Raw genomic sequence first — 15,923 nt, 5'->3', positions numbered from 1 at the left:
GCCAAGCTATTTCCAAAATATTCTACAGTCTTTAATTTTTCTACTCAAAGTCAGTTATTGATAATGTGATAGTTTTAACCTTGAAGCTTTCTCTAGGTAACCAATGTAAGGGAAGGAGAGTTTGAATTTATTTTGCTTCATTGGATCATCAAACTTCACTAATCTTGTTGTATTTTCTAGCCAACAAATCAAAGTAATGTCAAAAGCTAAGTTAGTTTTCTGTATGTTGATGACTAATTTGAATGTAGTCAAAAATAAAACAAAACAAAACAAACCATGACTGAGTCTGTACACCCATCACTTTTTAATGGATTGTGTTAGTAGTGAGATCAACTGTTAATATAACTCAGAGAGACCCAGCTGCCTGAGGATTTCTTCGTTGATTTCAAATGAATTGAGACTTTGATCCATTACAGCATTCAGGAGAAGCCATTATTATACATGCTCTGTAGCTACATTTTGCAAATGTTAATTTCTCAGTTATATTAAAATCAATTTTCTTAAATAGCAAAAGGCACCAGAGTGAAAGAGAAACCACTAAGACAGTTCTTTGTTCTTCGGCATTTTGCTGTATTATGAGTCTATTAATTTTCCCAACCAGCAGGAAGAGAATTAGAAAAATTCAAATATTATCACAAACAGGATATTAGAAGTCAACCCTTCAGTAAATTTTTAACTCTCAGTAACACATTGCTGATATCTTTAATCTTACTTGAACTATATATTTTTAAGCTCTTTTAGCTCTTTACAGTTTTTATACACTGACCATTTAGTCTTTCAGGTAGGAACTAAAGAAATTATCTTGCTCAAATTCCTCTCTTTGATGTGTAATGGAATATTCTTCAAGAAAATCATTCATCTAAAAAGTATTTCAGTTAATGTTGCATCATTCTTCAGGTGTTATCAGAAATTACCTTAATCTTGAAACAGTTTGAGAATGTGAGAAGTAATTGATATGGAAGTAGCCTATAGAATTCAGTGCTATTCATATGAGAGGAAATTGACTCCAGTTTGGAGCAAAACATGAAAAAGAATGTGAAGTTTGGTGTTGTTTAGAGGCAGTGCAATATTTGGTTGTGAGCCAGGAAAAGTCAAGATGAAATCTACCCCAAACCTATCCACTCATCACAGATTAGTTTACTGATATTAATTTAGGTACTGTGTTATACTGTCAATGTCTCAAAAAAGTAAACCTTTAATTTTTTAGCATTTCTGGGCAACTTATTTTGGAGTAAAGGAGGTGGCTAACTTCATGTTAGTGTTTAATGTCTTTAGCTTGGTCAATTCAAACAACTTTCCTGTAATAAATATTCTTACATATTTGCTTTTTTTTCCTGAAATAAATTTATCAGCTTTCCACATTTATTTTGTATTTCAGCTTATTTCAACACTACAAGCTATATGAGTTTCTGTTCTTCTCTGCCAGGGAAGAAATTGTGATAGGAACTGAGGTAAGTAATTTATCTAGATGGAACCAATTAAGCTGAATCACTTAATGCATGCTGATCAGCATCTGGATCTTTAACAGCTTAAAGCAACTTCTTGTCAAGATTACTCAAGTGTTAATATAACCAACTAGTAGTTTGCAAAAAGAATAATTACATAGAGTGAGCTTTGGATTAAGAAAATAAGCGTCTTTTGGCATTAAAAGCATTGTTAATCATGTATACTTTATGTATTTATGGATTATTTGACAAAGCTCAGTTGGATAGAGTATGTACGTCTTCGTACAAATAAAATCAGGAAAAGTGAGATAAATTAATTTGGTTAAATCTCTTCTAATTTCACATTTATTTTCAGTGTACTCATTGTTTAAGGCCTAATTCAAATCCCACTTCCTCAATGAAGCAGACCTTCCTTAATTGCATCGCATCTCAAAGGAAGGGCTTAGACAAACTCTTTAATCACGTTCTATTATTTTATTCCAATTGATCTCTTTCTGCTGAATTGATCTGAATTGATCTCTTTCTGCTGAATTGATCTCTTTCTGCTGTGCTACTCTTAGCACACCAATAAGCATGTAAATCTGTACCATGTTATATGGTTTTCTAATTGTTTCCTGTGGATTGATATAGTTAACATAATCCAACTGTAATTTCCTTGAAGGCAAGGATCACATGCTATATTTCTACACAGCATATAGTATAATGCAGGACATAGTAACCCCTCTTAATACGACATAAGTGATTCAGTGACAGTGCATGTAATAGCAGTTCTACAAGAAATGGTCTACTTAAAGATACTTTTGAACAGCCTTACATATAATCACATATATGTATTTACTAGAAATGAATCCTGGGTAAGAAAACATCTTAAGGAGGCTAAAGATGCCATCAGAAGTGCTCCTTAGATTCTCAACTGCTTGAGGAGGCTGTATTGCCTAGAAATATAGGAGATGGGAATGGCCATGGTCAGACATAAAGTGAATAAGGGATGGGACTTCCGTGGTGGTGCAGTGGTTAAGAATCTGCCTGCCAATGCAGGGGACACGGGTTCAAGCCCTGGTCCGGGAAGATCCCTCATGCCGCGGAGCAACTAAGCCCGTGTGCCACAACTACTGAGACTGCACTCTAGAGCCCGCAAGCCACAACTACTGAAGCACGTGGGCCACAGCTACTGAAATCCACACGCCTAGAGCCCATGCTCCACAACAAGAGAAGCCACCGCAATGAGAAGCCCACACACCGCAACGAAGAGTAGCTCCCACTCACTGCAATGAGAGAAAGCCCGTGTGCAGCAACGAAGACCCAATGCAGCCAAAAATAAATAAATAAAAAATAAAATAAATTTATTAAAAAAAAATAAATAAATAAAGTGAATAAGGGGATATTTACATTATCATTATAATTTCCCTGATATTAAGAACCAGGTGGAATGTGCCAACTGTTCTGTCTTCCCTAGTATTGTTATTCTGCAGTTTATAAATTGCTTACTTCATTAAACACCTCAGTCACTGTGTATCAGTCTCCACTTGGGTACTTATTCTAATGCTGGCCTTTTAAATGAGCTGAAGGAAAACAAGGAACCCTTTTTGCTTTTGACTTTCCTTAAAGTTGCTTCTTTGCAGTCTCCTCATACTGTAGCTTAAGTTAGGTGTCACTTGACAAACTTTCACTGACAACGTTTCCATTTCAGAATTACATCATACAGTGTGACAGCATTGCAGTAATTATCTGTTAGGAATACAATACTATCTCATCTATTCAGCAAAACTTTGGGAAAATGATAGTGGCTTCAATAGCAGCATATGCAGACATTTAGAATCATCAAGAAAAAAATTTCATAAAGAATTCCCTTTTCTCTTTGTTAATTACACAATCGTGCCTTTCTTCTCCATTGTAAGGTTATATTTAGGTGACATTTATGCTTATGGAAAGATAAAATGGAGAAAGCAGACAAGGATTGGCTCATTTATTTTCTATTGTCTTTTGTATTTTCCCCAAGCTGACCAGAGCTATAAAAAAAAAGTCCTTAAGGAAGGATATTGGGTCTTAAAGAATTAGACCGTTCATAGAATTTTAAAGGATTAACCAAAGCAAGTGTTATACTACAACATTTTGTGGCATTTTAGAAGTGCCTGATAACCTTTGGTGCAAATACTGTTTTTTAAATTGACAACCTTTCATAGAGGAAGCAGAGGCCTGCCCCACTAATGTAATTATTCATACTGACCTCAGGGCTCTTGAACCAAACAAGGGCCATACAAAAGCCATATAAATGTTCCAAATTTAAATCTCAGGCAAGCATTCAAGGTAGATAACACTGACAAAATTTAGTTTCTTTCTTAGTTGTGGATAGATGATTATAAGAAAACATGTAAATTGCCTCTAAGAATAATGGCTAAATATTCTAATTATTAGTAGAGAACATAAATAAATCATATTCATACTTTTCTTGGGTTTTAGTTTAAAGAAAATTGAATTTGTATTTTTGAATTTGACAATTGTTTCTAGCAATTTCTACTCACCTTTTTCAAGAAATTTCACGTTACACCTTAGAGGCATATTTCGGTAAGTCATTATTCTTGACCTGAGATTTTTCATAATCTAGAAATCTAATAGGTATAGTTCTATAAGCAGCATGTGTTGTAGTTCATTCAGTGGTTCGCATATAATAGTGTTGTTGTTTGCAATATACATTGAAAAAGGCAGTAAACAACTAGAATGAGCTAGAATAATGACAGAATGGAGCAGAAAACGAAGGCAACAGATACCTGTAGTTGTAGCCATCTTAGTGGATGAAGTACTGTGTGACACTTATTTTATTTATAGAGATGAGGATTCCCTTTTAAGCACCCAAGCCAGGAACTCTCCAAATCTATTGTTTTGACAATGCAATTAGACCACAGATCCACAGACTTAAGAACTGTAAGGGAACCAGAATCTCCTTAAGGAATATATTTTTTCTTTGGCCTTAAGGACCCACCCAGAAACCTGGAAACTGCTATGTCCTTTGCTTTTGTTACCTGAAAACTAGAAGAAACAGTGAATACTTGCACACAAAGAACGCTATTGGATATTAGCAATGATGATGGTCAAAAAACTCATAGCAGATACCCTAAGTCATGGTTCTAACCAGGTATCTACTGCCAGGCATCTACTAAAATGAGATGATGCAGCTATAACAATTATATATTCATTATTCCACATGTTATCCAGTTCCTATTGTGCTCTAGGCCTGTGCTAAGTTCTAGGGGTACACAGTGACGAGCAATGATTCTTGTCCTCAAGGAGTTTATTGTCAAATGAGAGGAGAGAGATGATTACATAAATAATTACAATATAGGGTGGCTTCCAGTAATGAGTGAAATCTAAGAGGAAATCTAAAGGTTGTGAATGAGTTAGCCAGAAAGTGCATTTTATATTTTTGGTGCAAGTGAAAGGAATTCCACTCAAAATAATTAATAAAAAAGTGGGGGGGGGGTATATTATTAGATCACTAATTGGTAAATGCAGGGGATGAAAGCTGGACTAAAGCCAACTGGATCTAAGTAGTCAACAGTGTTATTGAGTGTGTATGTAAATTCATGTGGGTGGGTGTATACATGCACGTGGTTCAGTCTCTCATCTCTCCTAGACTTTTTTCATTTGTTTTTTCTGAAGGGCCTTGTTCCCTTCTACTGCAGACAGGCTTCCTCCAGCTGGTGGTAGACATGAAAGAGGCAGCTTCAGTTTAGCAACTCCAAAAGAAAGAGACATTCTTCCTCCCAGTCTATTGTCTGTGCTTGTGGCATGCATCCACTCTCAATTAGTCACTATGGCCAGAGGAGTGATGTTATTAGAAGACCCAAGTTGACTGTATTAAATGGGTGACAGAGGATGAATAGGTCCCCAAAAGCAGCAGGAAGAACTTTTGCAAAGGGAATAGTGATTTTTTCAAAAGAGTGAACTAAGCACACATGTACAACTCCTCTTCCATCTAAAATCCCATAAAAGACCAAAATTTTCAAAATTCATATTGCTGTAGATAAGAGCTTTTATGACATCTAAAATTATAGATTACTGATTAGATGAAACTACAGACCCATATGTACTGAGAAGCTGCTACAGAGTTAATGCTGCATTTATTTAGGCATCCTCAATTGATACAGAAATGGGAGAAAGCTTTAGGGGGAAAATAAAGCAAGTAGAGCAACTGCACCATCTAGCCCGTTTACCTTCTGCTGCTTATGTAGAGCACTGGAACTCCATGGCATTTGCTCCAAAGCTAAAGAAACTATGGTGGACATTGATACCAAAGAGAAGGGCAGTTCTGAAGTGACCACTGATGTTCAGAAGGGACCATGAATACACACTGAATATAAACTACTGGCACACCTACGTACCATCATTCTTTACCCCTCCCCTACAGTCTCTAGAGGCAAGCTATGGCAAACAAACATCAACAGACAAATGAACCAGGATCATCTAATGTAAAGATAAATCAACAAGCAGTTGAGGAAAATAAAATCATAAGAGAGGGCTTCCTTGGTGGCACAGTGGTTGAGAATCCGCCAATTCAGGGGACACGGGTTTGATCCCTGGTCTGGGAAGATCCCACACCCCACAGAGCAACTAAGCCCATGTGCCAGAACTACTGAGCCTGTGCTCTAGAGCCTGCGTGCCACAACTACTGAGCCCACATGCTGCAACTACTGAAACCGCATGCCTAGAGCCTGTGCTCCACAAGATAAGCCACCACAATGAGAAGCCTGCGCACCCCAACGAAGAGTAGCCCCCGCTCACCGCAACTAGAGAAAAGCCAATGAGCAGCAATGAAGACCCAACACAGCCAAAAATAAATAAAATAAGTTTTTTAAAAAATAAATAATTTTTAGGGGGATTGGAACCAAGATGGCGGAGTAGAAGGATGTGCTCTCACTCCCTCTTATGAGAGCACCAGGATTGCAACTAGCTGCTGGACAGTCATTGACAGGAGGACACTGGAACTCACCAAAAAAGATACCCCACGTCCAAGGACAAAGGAGAAGCCACAGTGAGACGGTAGGAGGGGTGCAATCACACTAAAATCTAGTCCCATAACTGCTGGGTGGGTGACTCACAGACTGGAGAACACTTATACCACAGAAGTTCACCCACTGGAGGGAAGGTTCTGAGCCCCACGTCAGGCTTCCCAACCTGGGGGTCCAGCAATGGGAGGAGGAATTCCTAGAGAACCAGACTTTGAAGGCTATTGGGATTTAATTGCAGGACTTCAACAGAACTGGGGGAAAGAGACTCCACTCTTCGAGGGCACACATAAAGTGGTGTGCACATCGGGACCCAGGGGAAGGAGCAGTGACCCCAGGGGAGACTGAACCAGACCTACCTGCTAGTGTTGGAGGGTCTCCTGCAGAGGCGGTGGGGCAGCTGTGGCTCACCATGGGGACAAGGACACTGGCAACAGAAGTTCTGGGAAGTACTCCTTGCTGTGAGCCCTCCCAGAGTCCGCCGTTAGCCCCACCAAAGAGCCCAGGTAGGCTCCAGTGTTGGGTTGCCTCAGGCCAAACAACCAACAGGCAGGGAAACCAGCCCCACCCATCAGCAGTCAAGCAGATTAAAGTTTTACTGAGCTCTGCTCACCAGAGCAACAGTCAGCTCTACACGCCACCAGTCGCTCCCATCAGGAAACTAGCATAAGCCTTTTAGATAGCCTCATCCACCAGAGGGCAGACAGCAGAAGCAAGAAGAACTACAATCTTGCAGCCTGTGGAACAAAAACCACATTCACAGAAAGATAGACAAGATGAAAAGGCAGAGGGCTATGTACCAGATGAAGGAACAAGATAAAACCCCAGAAAAACAGCTAAATGAAGTGGAGATAGGCAACCTTCAAGAAAAAGAATTCAAAGTAATGATAGTGAAGATGATCCAGGACCTTGGGAAAAGAATGGAGGGAAAGATCGAGAAGATGCAAGAAATGTTTAACAAACACCTAGAAGAATGAAAGAACAAACAAACAGAGATGAACAATACAATAACTGAAATGAAAACTACACTAGAAGGAATCAATAGCAGAATAACTGAGGCAGAAGAACGGATAAGTGAACTGGAAGACAGAATGGTGGAATTCACTGCTGCGGAACAGAATAAAGAAAAAAGAATGAAAAGAAATGAAGACAGCCTAAGAGACCTCTGGGACAACATTAAACGCAACAACATTCACATTATAGGGGTCCCAGAAGGAGAAGAGAGAGAGAAAGGACCAGAGAAAATATTTGAAGAGATTATAGTTGAAAACTTCCCTAACATGGGAAAGGAAATAGCCACCCAAGTCCAGGAAGCTCAGAGAGTCCCACACAGGATAAACCCAAGGAGAAACATGCCGAGACACATAGTAATCAATTTGGCAAAAATTAAAGACAAAGAAAAATTATTAAAAGCAACAAGGGAAAAACGACAAATAACATACAAGGGAACTCCCATAAGGTTAACAGCTGATTTCTCAGCAGAAACTCTACAAGCCAGAAGGGAGTGGCATGATATACTTAAAGTGATGAAAGAGAAGAACCTACAACCAAGATTACTCTACCCAGCAAGGATCTCATTCAGATTAGATGGAGAAATCAAAAGCTTTACAGACAAGCAAAAGCTAAGAGAATTCAGCACCACCAAACCAGCTCTACAACAAATGCTAAAGGAACTTCTCTAAGTGGGAAACACAAGGGAAGAAAACGACCTAGAAAAACAAACCCAAAACTATTAAGAAAATGGTAATAGGAACATACATATCAATAATTACCTTAAACGTGAATGGATTAAATGCTTCAACCAAAAGACACAGGCTTGCTGAATGGATACAAACACAAGACCCATATATATGCTGTCTACAAGAGACCCACTTCAGACCTAGGGACACATTCAGACTGAAAGTGAGGGGATGGAAAAAGATATTCCATGCAAATGGAAATCAAATGAAAGCTGGAGTAGCAATCCACATATAAGATAAAATAGACTTTAAAATAAAGAATGTTACAAGAGACAAGGAAGGACACTACATAATGATCAGGGGATCAGCCAAGAAGAAGCTATAACGATTATATATATATATGCACCCAACATAGTAGCACCTCAATACATAAGGCAACTGCTAACAGCTATAAAAGAGGAAATTGACAGTAACACAATAATAGTGGAGAACTTTAACACCTCATTTACACCAATGGACAGATCATCCAAAATGAAAATAAATAAGGAAACAGACGCTTTTAATGACACAATAGACCAGATAGATTTATTGATATTTATAGGACATTCCATCCAAAAACAGCAGATTACACTTTCTTCTCAAGTGCACACAGAACATTCTCCAGGATAGATCACATCTTGGGTCACAAATCAAGCCTCAGTAAATTGAAGAAAATTGAAATCATATCAAGCATCTTTTCTGACCACAACGCTATGAGATTAGAAATCAATTACAGGGAAAAAAACGTAAAAAACACAAACACATGGAGGCTAAACAATACATTACTAAATAACCAAGAGATCACTGAAGAAACCAAAGAAGAAATCAAAAAATACCTAGAGACAAATGACAATGAAAACACGATGATCCAAAACCTATGGGATGCAGCAAAAGCAGTTCTAAGAGGGAAGTTTGTAGCTATACAACCCTACCTCAAGAAACAAGAAAAATCTCAAATAAACAATCTAACCTTACACCTAAAGGAACTAGAGAAAGAAGAACAAACAAAACCCAAAGTTAGCAGAAGGAAAGAAATCATAAAGATCAGAGCAGAACTAAATGAAATAGAAACTAAGAAAATAATAGCAAAGATCAATAAAACTAAAAGCTGGTTCTTTCAGAAGATAAACAAAATTGATAAACCATTAGCCAGACTCATCAAGAAAAAGAGGGAGAGGACTCAAATCAATAAAATTAGAAATGAAAAAGGGGAAGTTACAACAGACACCGCAGAAATACAAAGCATCCTAAGAGACTACTACGAGAAACTCAATGCCAACAATATGGACAACCTGGAAGAAATGGACAAATTCTTAGAAAGGTATAACCTCCCAAGACTGAACCAGGAAGAAACAGAAAATATGAACAGACCAATCACAAGCAATGAAATTGAAACTGTGATTAAAAATCTTCCAACAAACAAAAGTCCAGGACCAGATGGCTTCACAGGTGAATTCTACCAAACATTTAGAGAAGAGCTAACACCCATCCTTCTCAAACTCTTCCAATAAATTGCAGAGGAAGGAACACTCCCAAACTCATTTTATGAGGCCACCATCACCCTGATACCAAAACCAGACAAAGATACTACAAAAAAAGAAAATTACAGACGAATATCAGTGATGAATATAGATGCAAAAATCCTCAACAAAATACTAGCAAACAGAATCCAACAACACATTAAAAGGATCATACACCATGACCAAGTGGGATTTATCCCAGGGATGCAAGGATTCTTCAATGTACGCAAATCAATCAATGTGATACACCATATTAACAAATGAAGAATAAAAACCATATGATCATCTCAATAGCTGCAGAAAAAGCTTTTGACAAAATTCAACACCCATTTATGATAAAAACTCTCCAGAAAGTGGGCATAGAGGGAACCTACCTCAACATAATAAAGGCCATATACGACAAACCCACAGCAAACATCATTCTCAATGGTGAAAAATTGAAAGTATTTCCTCTAAGATCGGGAACAAGACAAGGATGTCCACTCTCGCCACTGTTATTCAACATAATTTTGGAAGTCCTAGCCACAGCAATCAGAGAAGAAAAAGAAATAAAAGGACTACAAATTGGAAAAGAAGAAGTAAAACTGTCACTGTTTGCAGATCACATGATACTATACATAGAGAATCCTACAGATGCCACCAGAAAACTACTAGAGCTAATCAATGAATTTGGTAAAGTTGCCAGATACAAAATGAATGCACAGAAATCTCTTGAATTCCTATACACCAATGATGAAAAATCTGAAAGAGAAATTAAGGAAACACTTCCATTTACCATTGCAACAAAAAGAATAAAATACCTAGGAAAATCTAGAAAAAACAGTATTCAGGGAAGTGTAAATTTTACTTGAGAAGCTGTAAATTTACTTGAGAGAGTGTACAAAACCTTAATAGAACGATAACCATATAAGATATTGAAAAATCTACATGTAAAAATGGCATCAGATGTGGAAGGTTTTACAGGCTAGTTCTACCAAAATTTCGAATAGTAGATAATTCCCTTTTATATAAATTATTATAAAGCATAGAGATGGAAAGCTTTCAACTCCTCCTCTGAAGTTAGTATAATCCTGAGAAAGTTTTAAATCTACTCTGTGAATTGATAATGAATTATAAGCAAAAATGGAAAAGAATAATACAAAGTCATAGGCAACCTCAGTTCTGAAAATAGATGCAATAATCTTAAATAAAATATTAGGAAGTGAAATATAGCAAAGGATCGGATGTTCAAATAGTGTTTATTCCAGATATGGAAGGATGGTTTAACACTGGGATATCTATTAATATAATTCAGTACATTATCAGATTAGGGGAAGAAAAAACCAAGTGATCATCTCAATAAATATGGTCAAGCATTTGATAAACATCCATTTCTCATTTTAAAAAGACTCTAGTCAGTAATATAGAATTACACTCTTAACTCATAGAATATACCAAAAATTAAAGTCTCACTAAAATATCTTAATGAAAACATTAAAATACCCACAAGGAACAAGACAAGCCTGATTACTTTTACCCAACATTGGATTTTGGTTCCTAGCCAATGTGATAAAACAAAACAGAAGTCAAAAGCAGAAGAAAAAGAAAGGTATTGAAAAACAAGATACAAATCTGCCATTGTTTGCAGGTGGTATGATAAGAAACCAACATTAAGAAAATATTGTCCTGTATTTTAGTAATAACCTATTAGAAAAGGATTACATTGGTAATAATGAAAATCATAAAATGTTTAGGAATGAATCTAACAAAATGTGCAAGAATAATGCAAAGAAAATTAAGCAGTTTTAGTAAAAATAAAAAATTTTAAATCCTGAATAAATGGAGAGCAAATTTGTTCCCAGTTGAGGAGACTCAATTTTATGAAGATGTCATGTCACTCTAATCTGTAAACTCAGTATAATCACAATCGAAATGCCATGATTTTTATAGCATTTTACCAAGTAATTCTTTAAAACGAAATTTTTTATTGCAGGATGTTTCAATCATATACAAAGTAGAAGGAATAATATTAACTCTCATATATCCATTACCTAGCTTCAACAATTATGAACTTATGTCCATAATTGTTAAGTACTTTAATGTATGACTCTAAAATGTATTGAATTAAAGTAACTCTGTAAGATCATCAAATACACAGTCAGCGTTCAAAAGCCCCTGATTATAACTGGTTTGTGTCTGTGTTTTGGGTTATTTATATATTTGTTTGTTTGTATGTTTTAGTAGCATCCAAATAAGATACCTACATTGCAATTAGATTAAGTTATTTTTAATTTATAGGTTCTTTATTTGTATTCTTTTCTATTTCCTTGCACTTTATTTGTTGAAGACTCCAGATCTTCTATGCTATAGAATTTCCCACAGTCTGGTTTGCTAATTGCATTTCTGTGGTATCCTTAAGATGTCCTTCTATCTTCCATATTTCCAGTACATGGGTACTTAATGTTGGAAGACTGACTAGATTTCAGTTCAAATGTTTAGCAAGAACGATATTTAGGTGGTTATGTACAATTTTATTAGGAGGTAATGTCTGGTTTTCTCTCTCTCTTTTTATATTTTGTCATTCTTTTTTCATTTATGAGCTGGATATTTCTATAAACAGAAACTTACACTCTTCAATTATTTGATTAAAGTGAGATACATTTTATATAGAAAAGACAGGATAAGTTCTTGATTGTCCTCCTTTCTCTAATAGTTTTCAAAATAATAAGTTGGGTTTTTAGTATCCTCCAAAAGTGATCCTCGTAGACTGAATAATGTTCCTTCTAAGAGGAGAAGGGAGGAAGGAGAGTCAGAGTCAGTTAAAAGGAGAGATTTGAAGATGGAGGAAGAGGCAAGGAGCCAAGGAACTCAGGTGCCTTCTAGGAGCTGGATAAGGCAAGGAAACAGATTATCTAAAGATTCTTCAGTAGAGCCTCTAGAATGAATGCAGCCCTGTCAACACATTAAGTTGAGGACTTCTGACTCCCAGAACTATAAACTAAATTTGTACTGATTTAAGCCACTGTTTGTGGTAATTTGCTATAGCAGGAATAGGAAACTAAAATAGATTTTATTGTGTTTTGTCTTGTTGTGTTTTGATCCATTTTACTTACTATTCTTAATGCTCAGTTTGATTCATTTTGACCAGTGATACCATTGGTTTTTTTGCCAATCCCTGTCAGAATATCACCCTGCTTTAATTACCATACCGTTATAGAATTTCTTGATATCTGCTATGGCAATGCCTTCTTACTGATCTCCTTCTTCAATGTTTGGCTGATTATATAGTTCATACTAAAATGCTGTAAAAGAAATGAAGAATACCTTTGATGGGCTTATTAGTAGGCTGGAAACAGCTGAGGAAAGAATCTCTGAGCTAGAGGATATTATCAAAAGAATACTCAAACCAAAAACCAAAGAGAACAAACACTGAAAAAGAAAAGAACAGAACAGACTATCCAAGGTCTGTGGGACAACTACAAAAGGTATAACATACATACAGTGGGAATACCAGAGTAGAAGGAGAGAAAGGAACAGAGGAAATACTTGAAATAATAGTGAATGAAAATTTTCCCAAATTAATTTTCTTACATCCTGGGAGCCCAGAGAACACCAGAGATGATAAATGCCAAAAAAATTACAACTAGGCATATCATTTTTAAATTATATAAAATCAAAGATAAAGAAAAATCCTGAAAGAAGTTAGGAGGGCAAAACAAACTCAACCCAAAGAGGAAACAATATAAGAATTATTTCCAACTTCTTCTCTAAAACCATACAAGCAAGAAATGTGTGGAGTGAAATGTTAAGTGTTGAGAGAAAAAAAACTACCAACCTAGAATTCCGTACCCTGTGAAATTATCCTTCAAAGGTGAAAGAGAAATAAAGACTTTCTCAAACAAACAAAACTTGAGGGAATTTATTGCCAGTAGACCTCCCTTATAAGAAATGTTAAAAGAAGTTATTTAGAGAGAGGTAAAATAATACAGGTCAGAAACTTGGGTCTGCATAAAGTAAGGAAGTGCATCAAAGAGGGAATAAGTGAAGGTAAAATAAAAACTTTTGTTTCTCTTATTATTAATTTATCTAACAGAGAAGTTTGTTTAAATAATAATGACAATAATATATTTGACTTTATATATATATGCTTATCTACAATTGACATAAATTTCATCACTGATACAAGGGACAACAGGGAGAAAATAGTTTTATTTTGTTATTATAAGGTCCTCACACTACCCATGAAGCAGTATAGTGTTATTTGAAATTGGACTTGGATTAGCTATAAATGGATATTGCTCTAGAGAAGGCACTGAAAGAGTAACTATATATGTGATATGGTAAGAAATGGAAAGAAAAATTACAACCAGAAAGGCAAGAAAAGAGTGGAAGACAAAAATAGGAACAAAGAACAAAGGCAACAAATGGAAAACAGAAACAAATATGGTACATATTAATCCAACTATATCAATAATCACTTTTAATGTCAGTGGTCTAAATGCATCAATAAAAGAGATTGTCTTAAAAACCATATGATCATCTCAATAGATGTAGAAAATACTTTTGACAAAGTTCAACACCATTTATGATAAAAACTCTTGAAACTGAGCATAGAGGGAACATACCTCAACATAATAAAGGCCATATATGATAAACCTACAGCTAACATCATATTGAATGGTAAAGAGTTGAAAGCATTTCCTCTAAGATCAGGAACAAGACAAGGATGTCCACTCTTGCCACTTTTATTCAACATAGTTTTGGACGTCCTAGCCATGGCAATCAGAGAAGAAAAAGAAATAAAAGGAATCCAGATTGGAAAAGAAGAAGTAAAACTGTCACTGTTTGCAGATGACTTGATACTATACATAGAAAATCCTAAAGATGCTACCAGAAAACTACTAAAGCTCATCAATGAATTCAGTAAAGTTGCAGGATACAAAATTAATACACAGAAATCTGTTGCATTTCTATACACTAACAACAAAATATCAGAAAGAGAAATTAAAGAAACAATCCCATTTACCATCACATCAAAAAGAATAAAATACCTAGGAATAAACCTGTGTAAGGAGACAAAAGACCTGTACTCTGAAAACTATAAGACGCTGATGAAGGAAATCGAAGGTAACACAAGCAGATGGAAAGATATACCATGTTCTTGGATTGGAAGAATCAATATTGTCAAAATGACTATACTACCCAAGGCAATCTACAGATTCAGTCCAATCCCTATCAAGTTACCTATGGCATTTTTCACAGAATTAGAACAAAAAATACTAAAATTTATATAGAAACACAAACGATCCCAAGTAGCCAAAGCAATCCTGAGAAAGAAAAACAGAGCTGGAGGAATCAGACTCCCTGGCTTCAGACTATACTACAAAGCTACAGACATCAAAACAGTACAGTACTGGCACAAAGACAGAAATATAGATCAATGGAACAGTATAGAAAGTGCAGAAATAAACTCATGTACCTATGGTCAATTAGTCTATGATAAAGGAGGCAAGATTATACAATGGAGGAAAGACAGTCTCTTCAATAAATGGTGCTGGGAAAACTGGACAGCTACATGTAAAAAAGGAAATTAGAACATTCTTTAACACCATACACAAAAATAAACTCAAAATGGATTAAAGCTTGAACTGTAAGACCTGATACTATAAAACTCTTAAAGGAAAACATAGGCAGAACATCTTTGACATAAATCACAGCAATATCTTTTTCAATCCATCTCCTAGAGTAACGGAAATGAAAAGAAAAATAAACAAATGGGACCTAATTAAGCTCAGAAGCTTTTGCACAGCAAAGGAAACCATAAACAAAACGAAAAGACAACCATCAGAATGGGAGAAAATATTTACAAACAATGCAACTGAGAAGGGATAAGTCTCCAAAACTTACAAACAGCTCATGTGGCTCAATATCAGAAAAACCAACAATGCAATCAAAAACTGAGCAGAAGACCTAAAAAGACATTTCTCCAAAGAAGACATACAGATGGCCAAGAGGCAAATGAAAAGATGCTCAACATTGCGATTATTAGAGAAATGCAAATCTAAACTACAGTGAGATATCATCCCACACCAGTCAGAATGGTCATCATCAAAAATCTACAAACAGTAAGTGCTGGATAGGGTGTGGAGAAAAGGGAATCTGCATACACTGTTGGTGGGAATGTAAATTGGTATAGCCACCAAGGAGAACAGTATGGAGGTTCCTTAAGAAACTAAAAAATAGAGCTACCACATGATC

The 15,923-nt window shown here is 36.0% G+C and overlaps 1 protein-coding gene across 13 annotated transcripts in view; it reads left to right on the top strand.

Moving 5' to 3' along the window:
• CABCOCO1 (ciliary associated calcium binding coiled-coil 1) overlaps positions 1-15,923 on the top strand; it is a 140,515-nt gene that overhangs the window by 35,570 nt on the left and 89,022 nt on the right. For 9 of the 13 annotated variants that reach the window (XR_014253557.1, XR_014253558.1, XR_014253559.1 and 6 more), the window contains exon 5: positions 1,379-1,451. Coding sequence is in view for 8 of the 13 variants with exons in the window: in XM_082425629.1 (XP_082281755.1) it covers positions 1,379-1,451 (73 nt within the window). In the remaining 5 variants the exon portion in view is untranslated. The other 4 variants (XM_082425627.1, XM_082425625.1, XM_082425628.1 and 1 more) reach the window with 4 other exon arrangements.

This window comes from Balaenoptera physalus (assembly GCF_965194825.1).
Source record: "Balaenoptera physalus genome assembly, chromosome: 14".
In the NCBI taxonomy this organism is placed as follows: Eukaryota; Metazoa; Chordata; class Mammalia; order Artiodactyla; family Balaenopteridae; genus Balaenoptera; species Balaenoptera physalus.
Note: the sequence above shows the minus strand (reverse complement) of the source record. Positions and strands in the feature narration are given on the sequence as shown.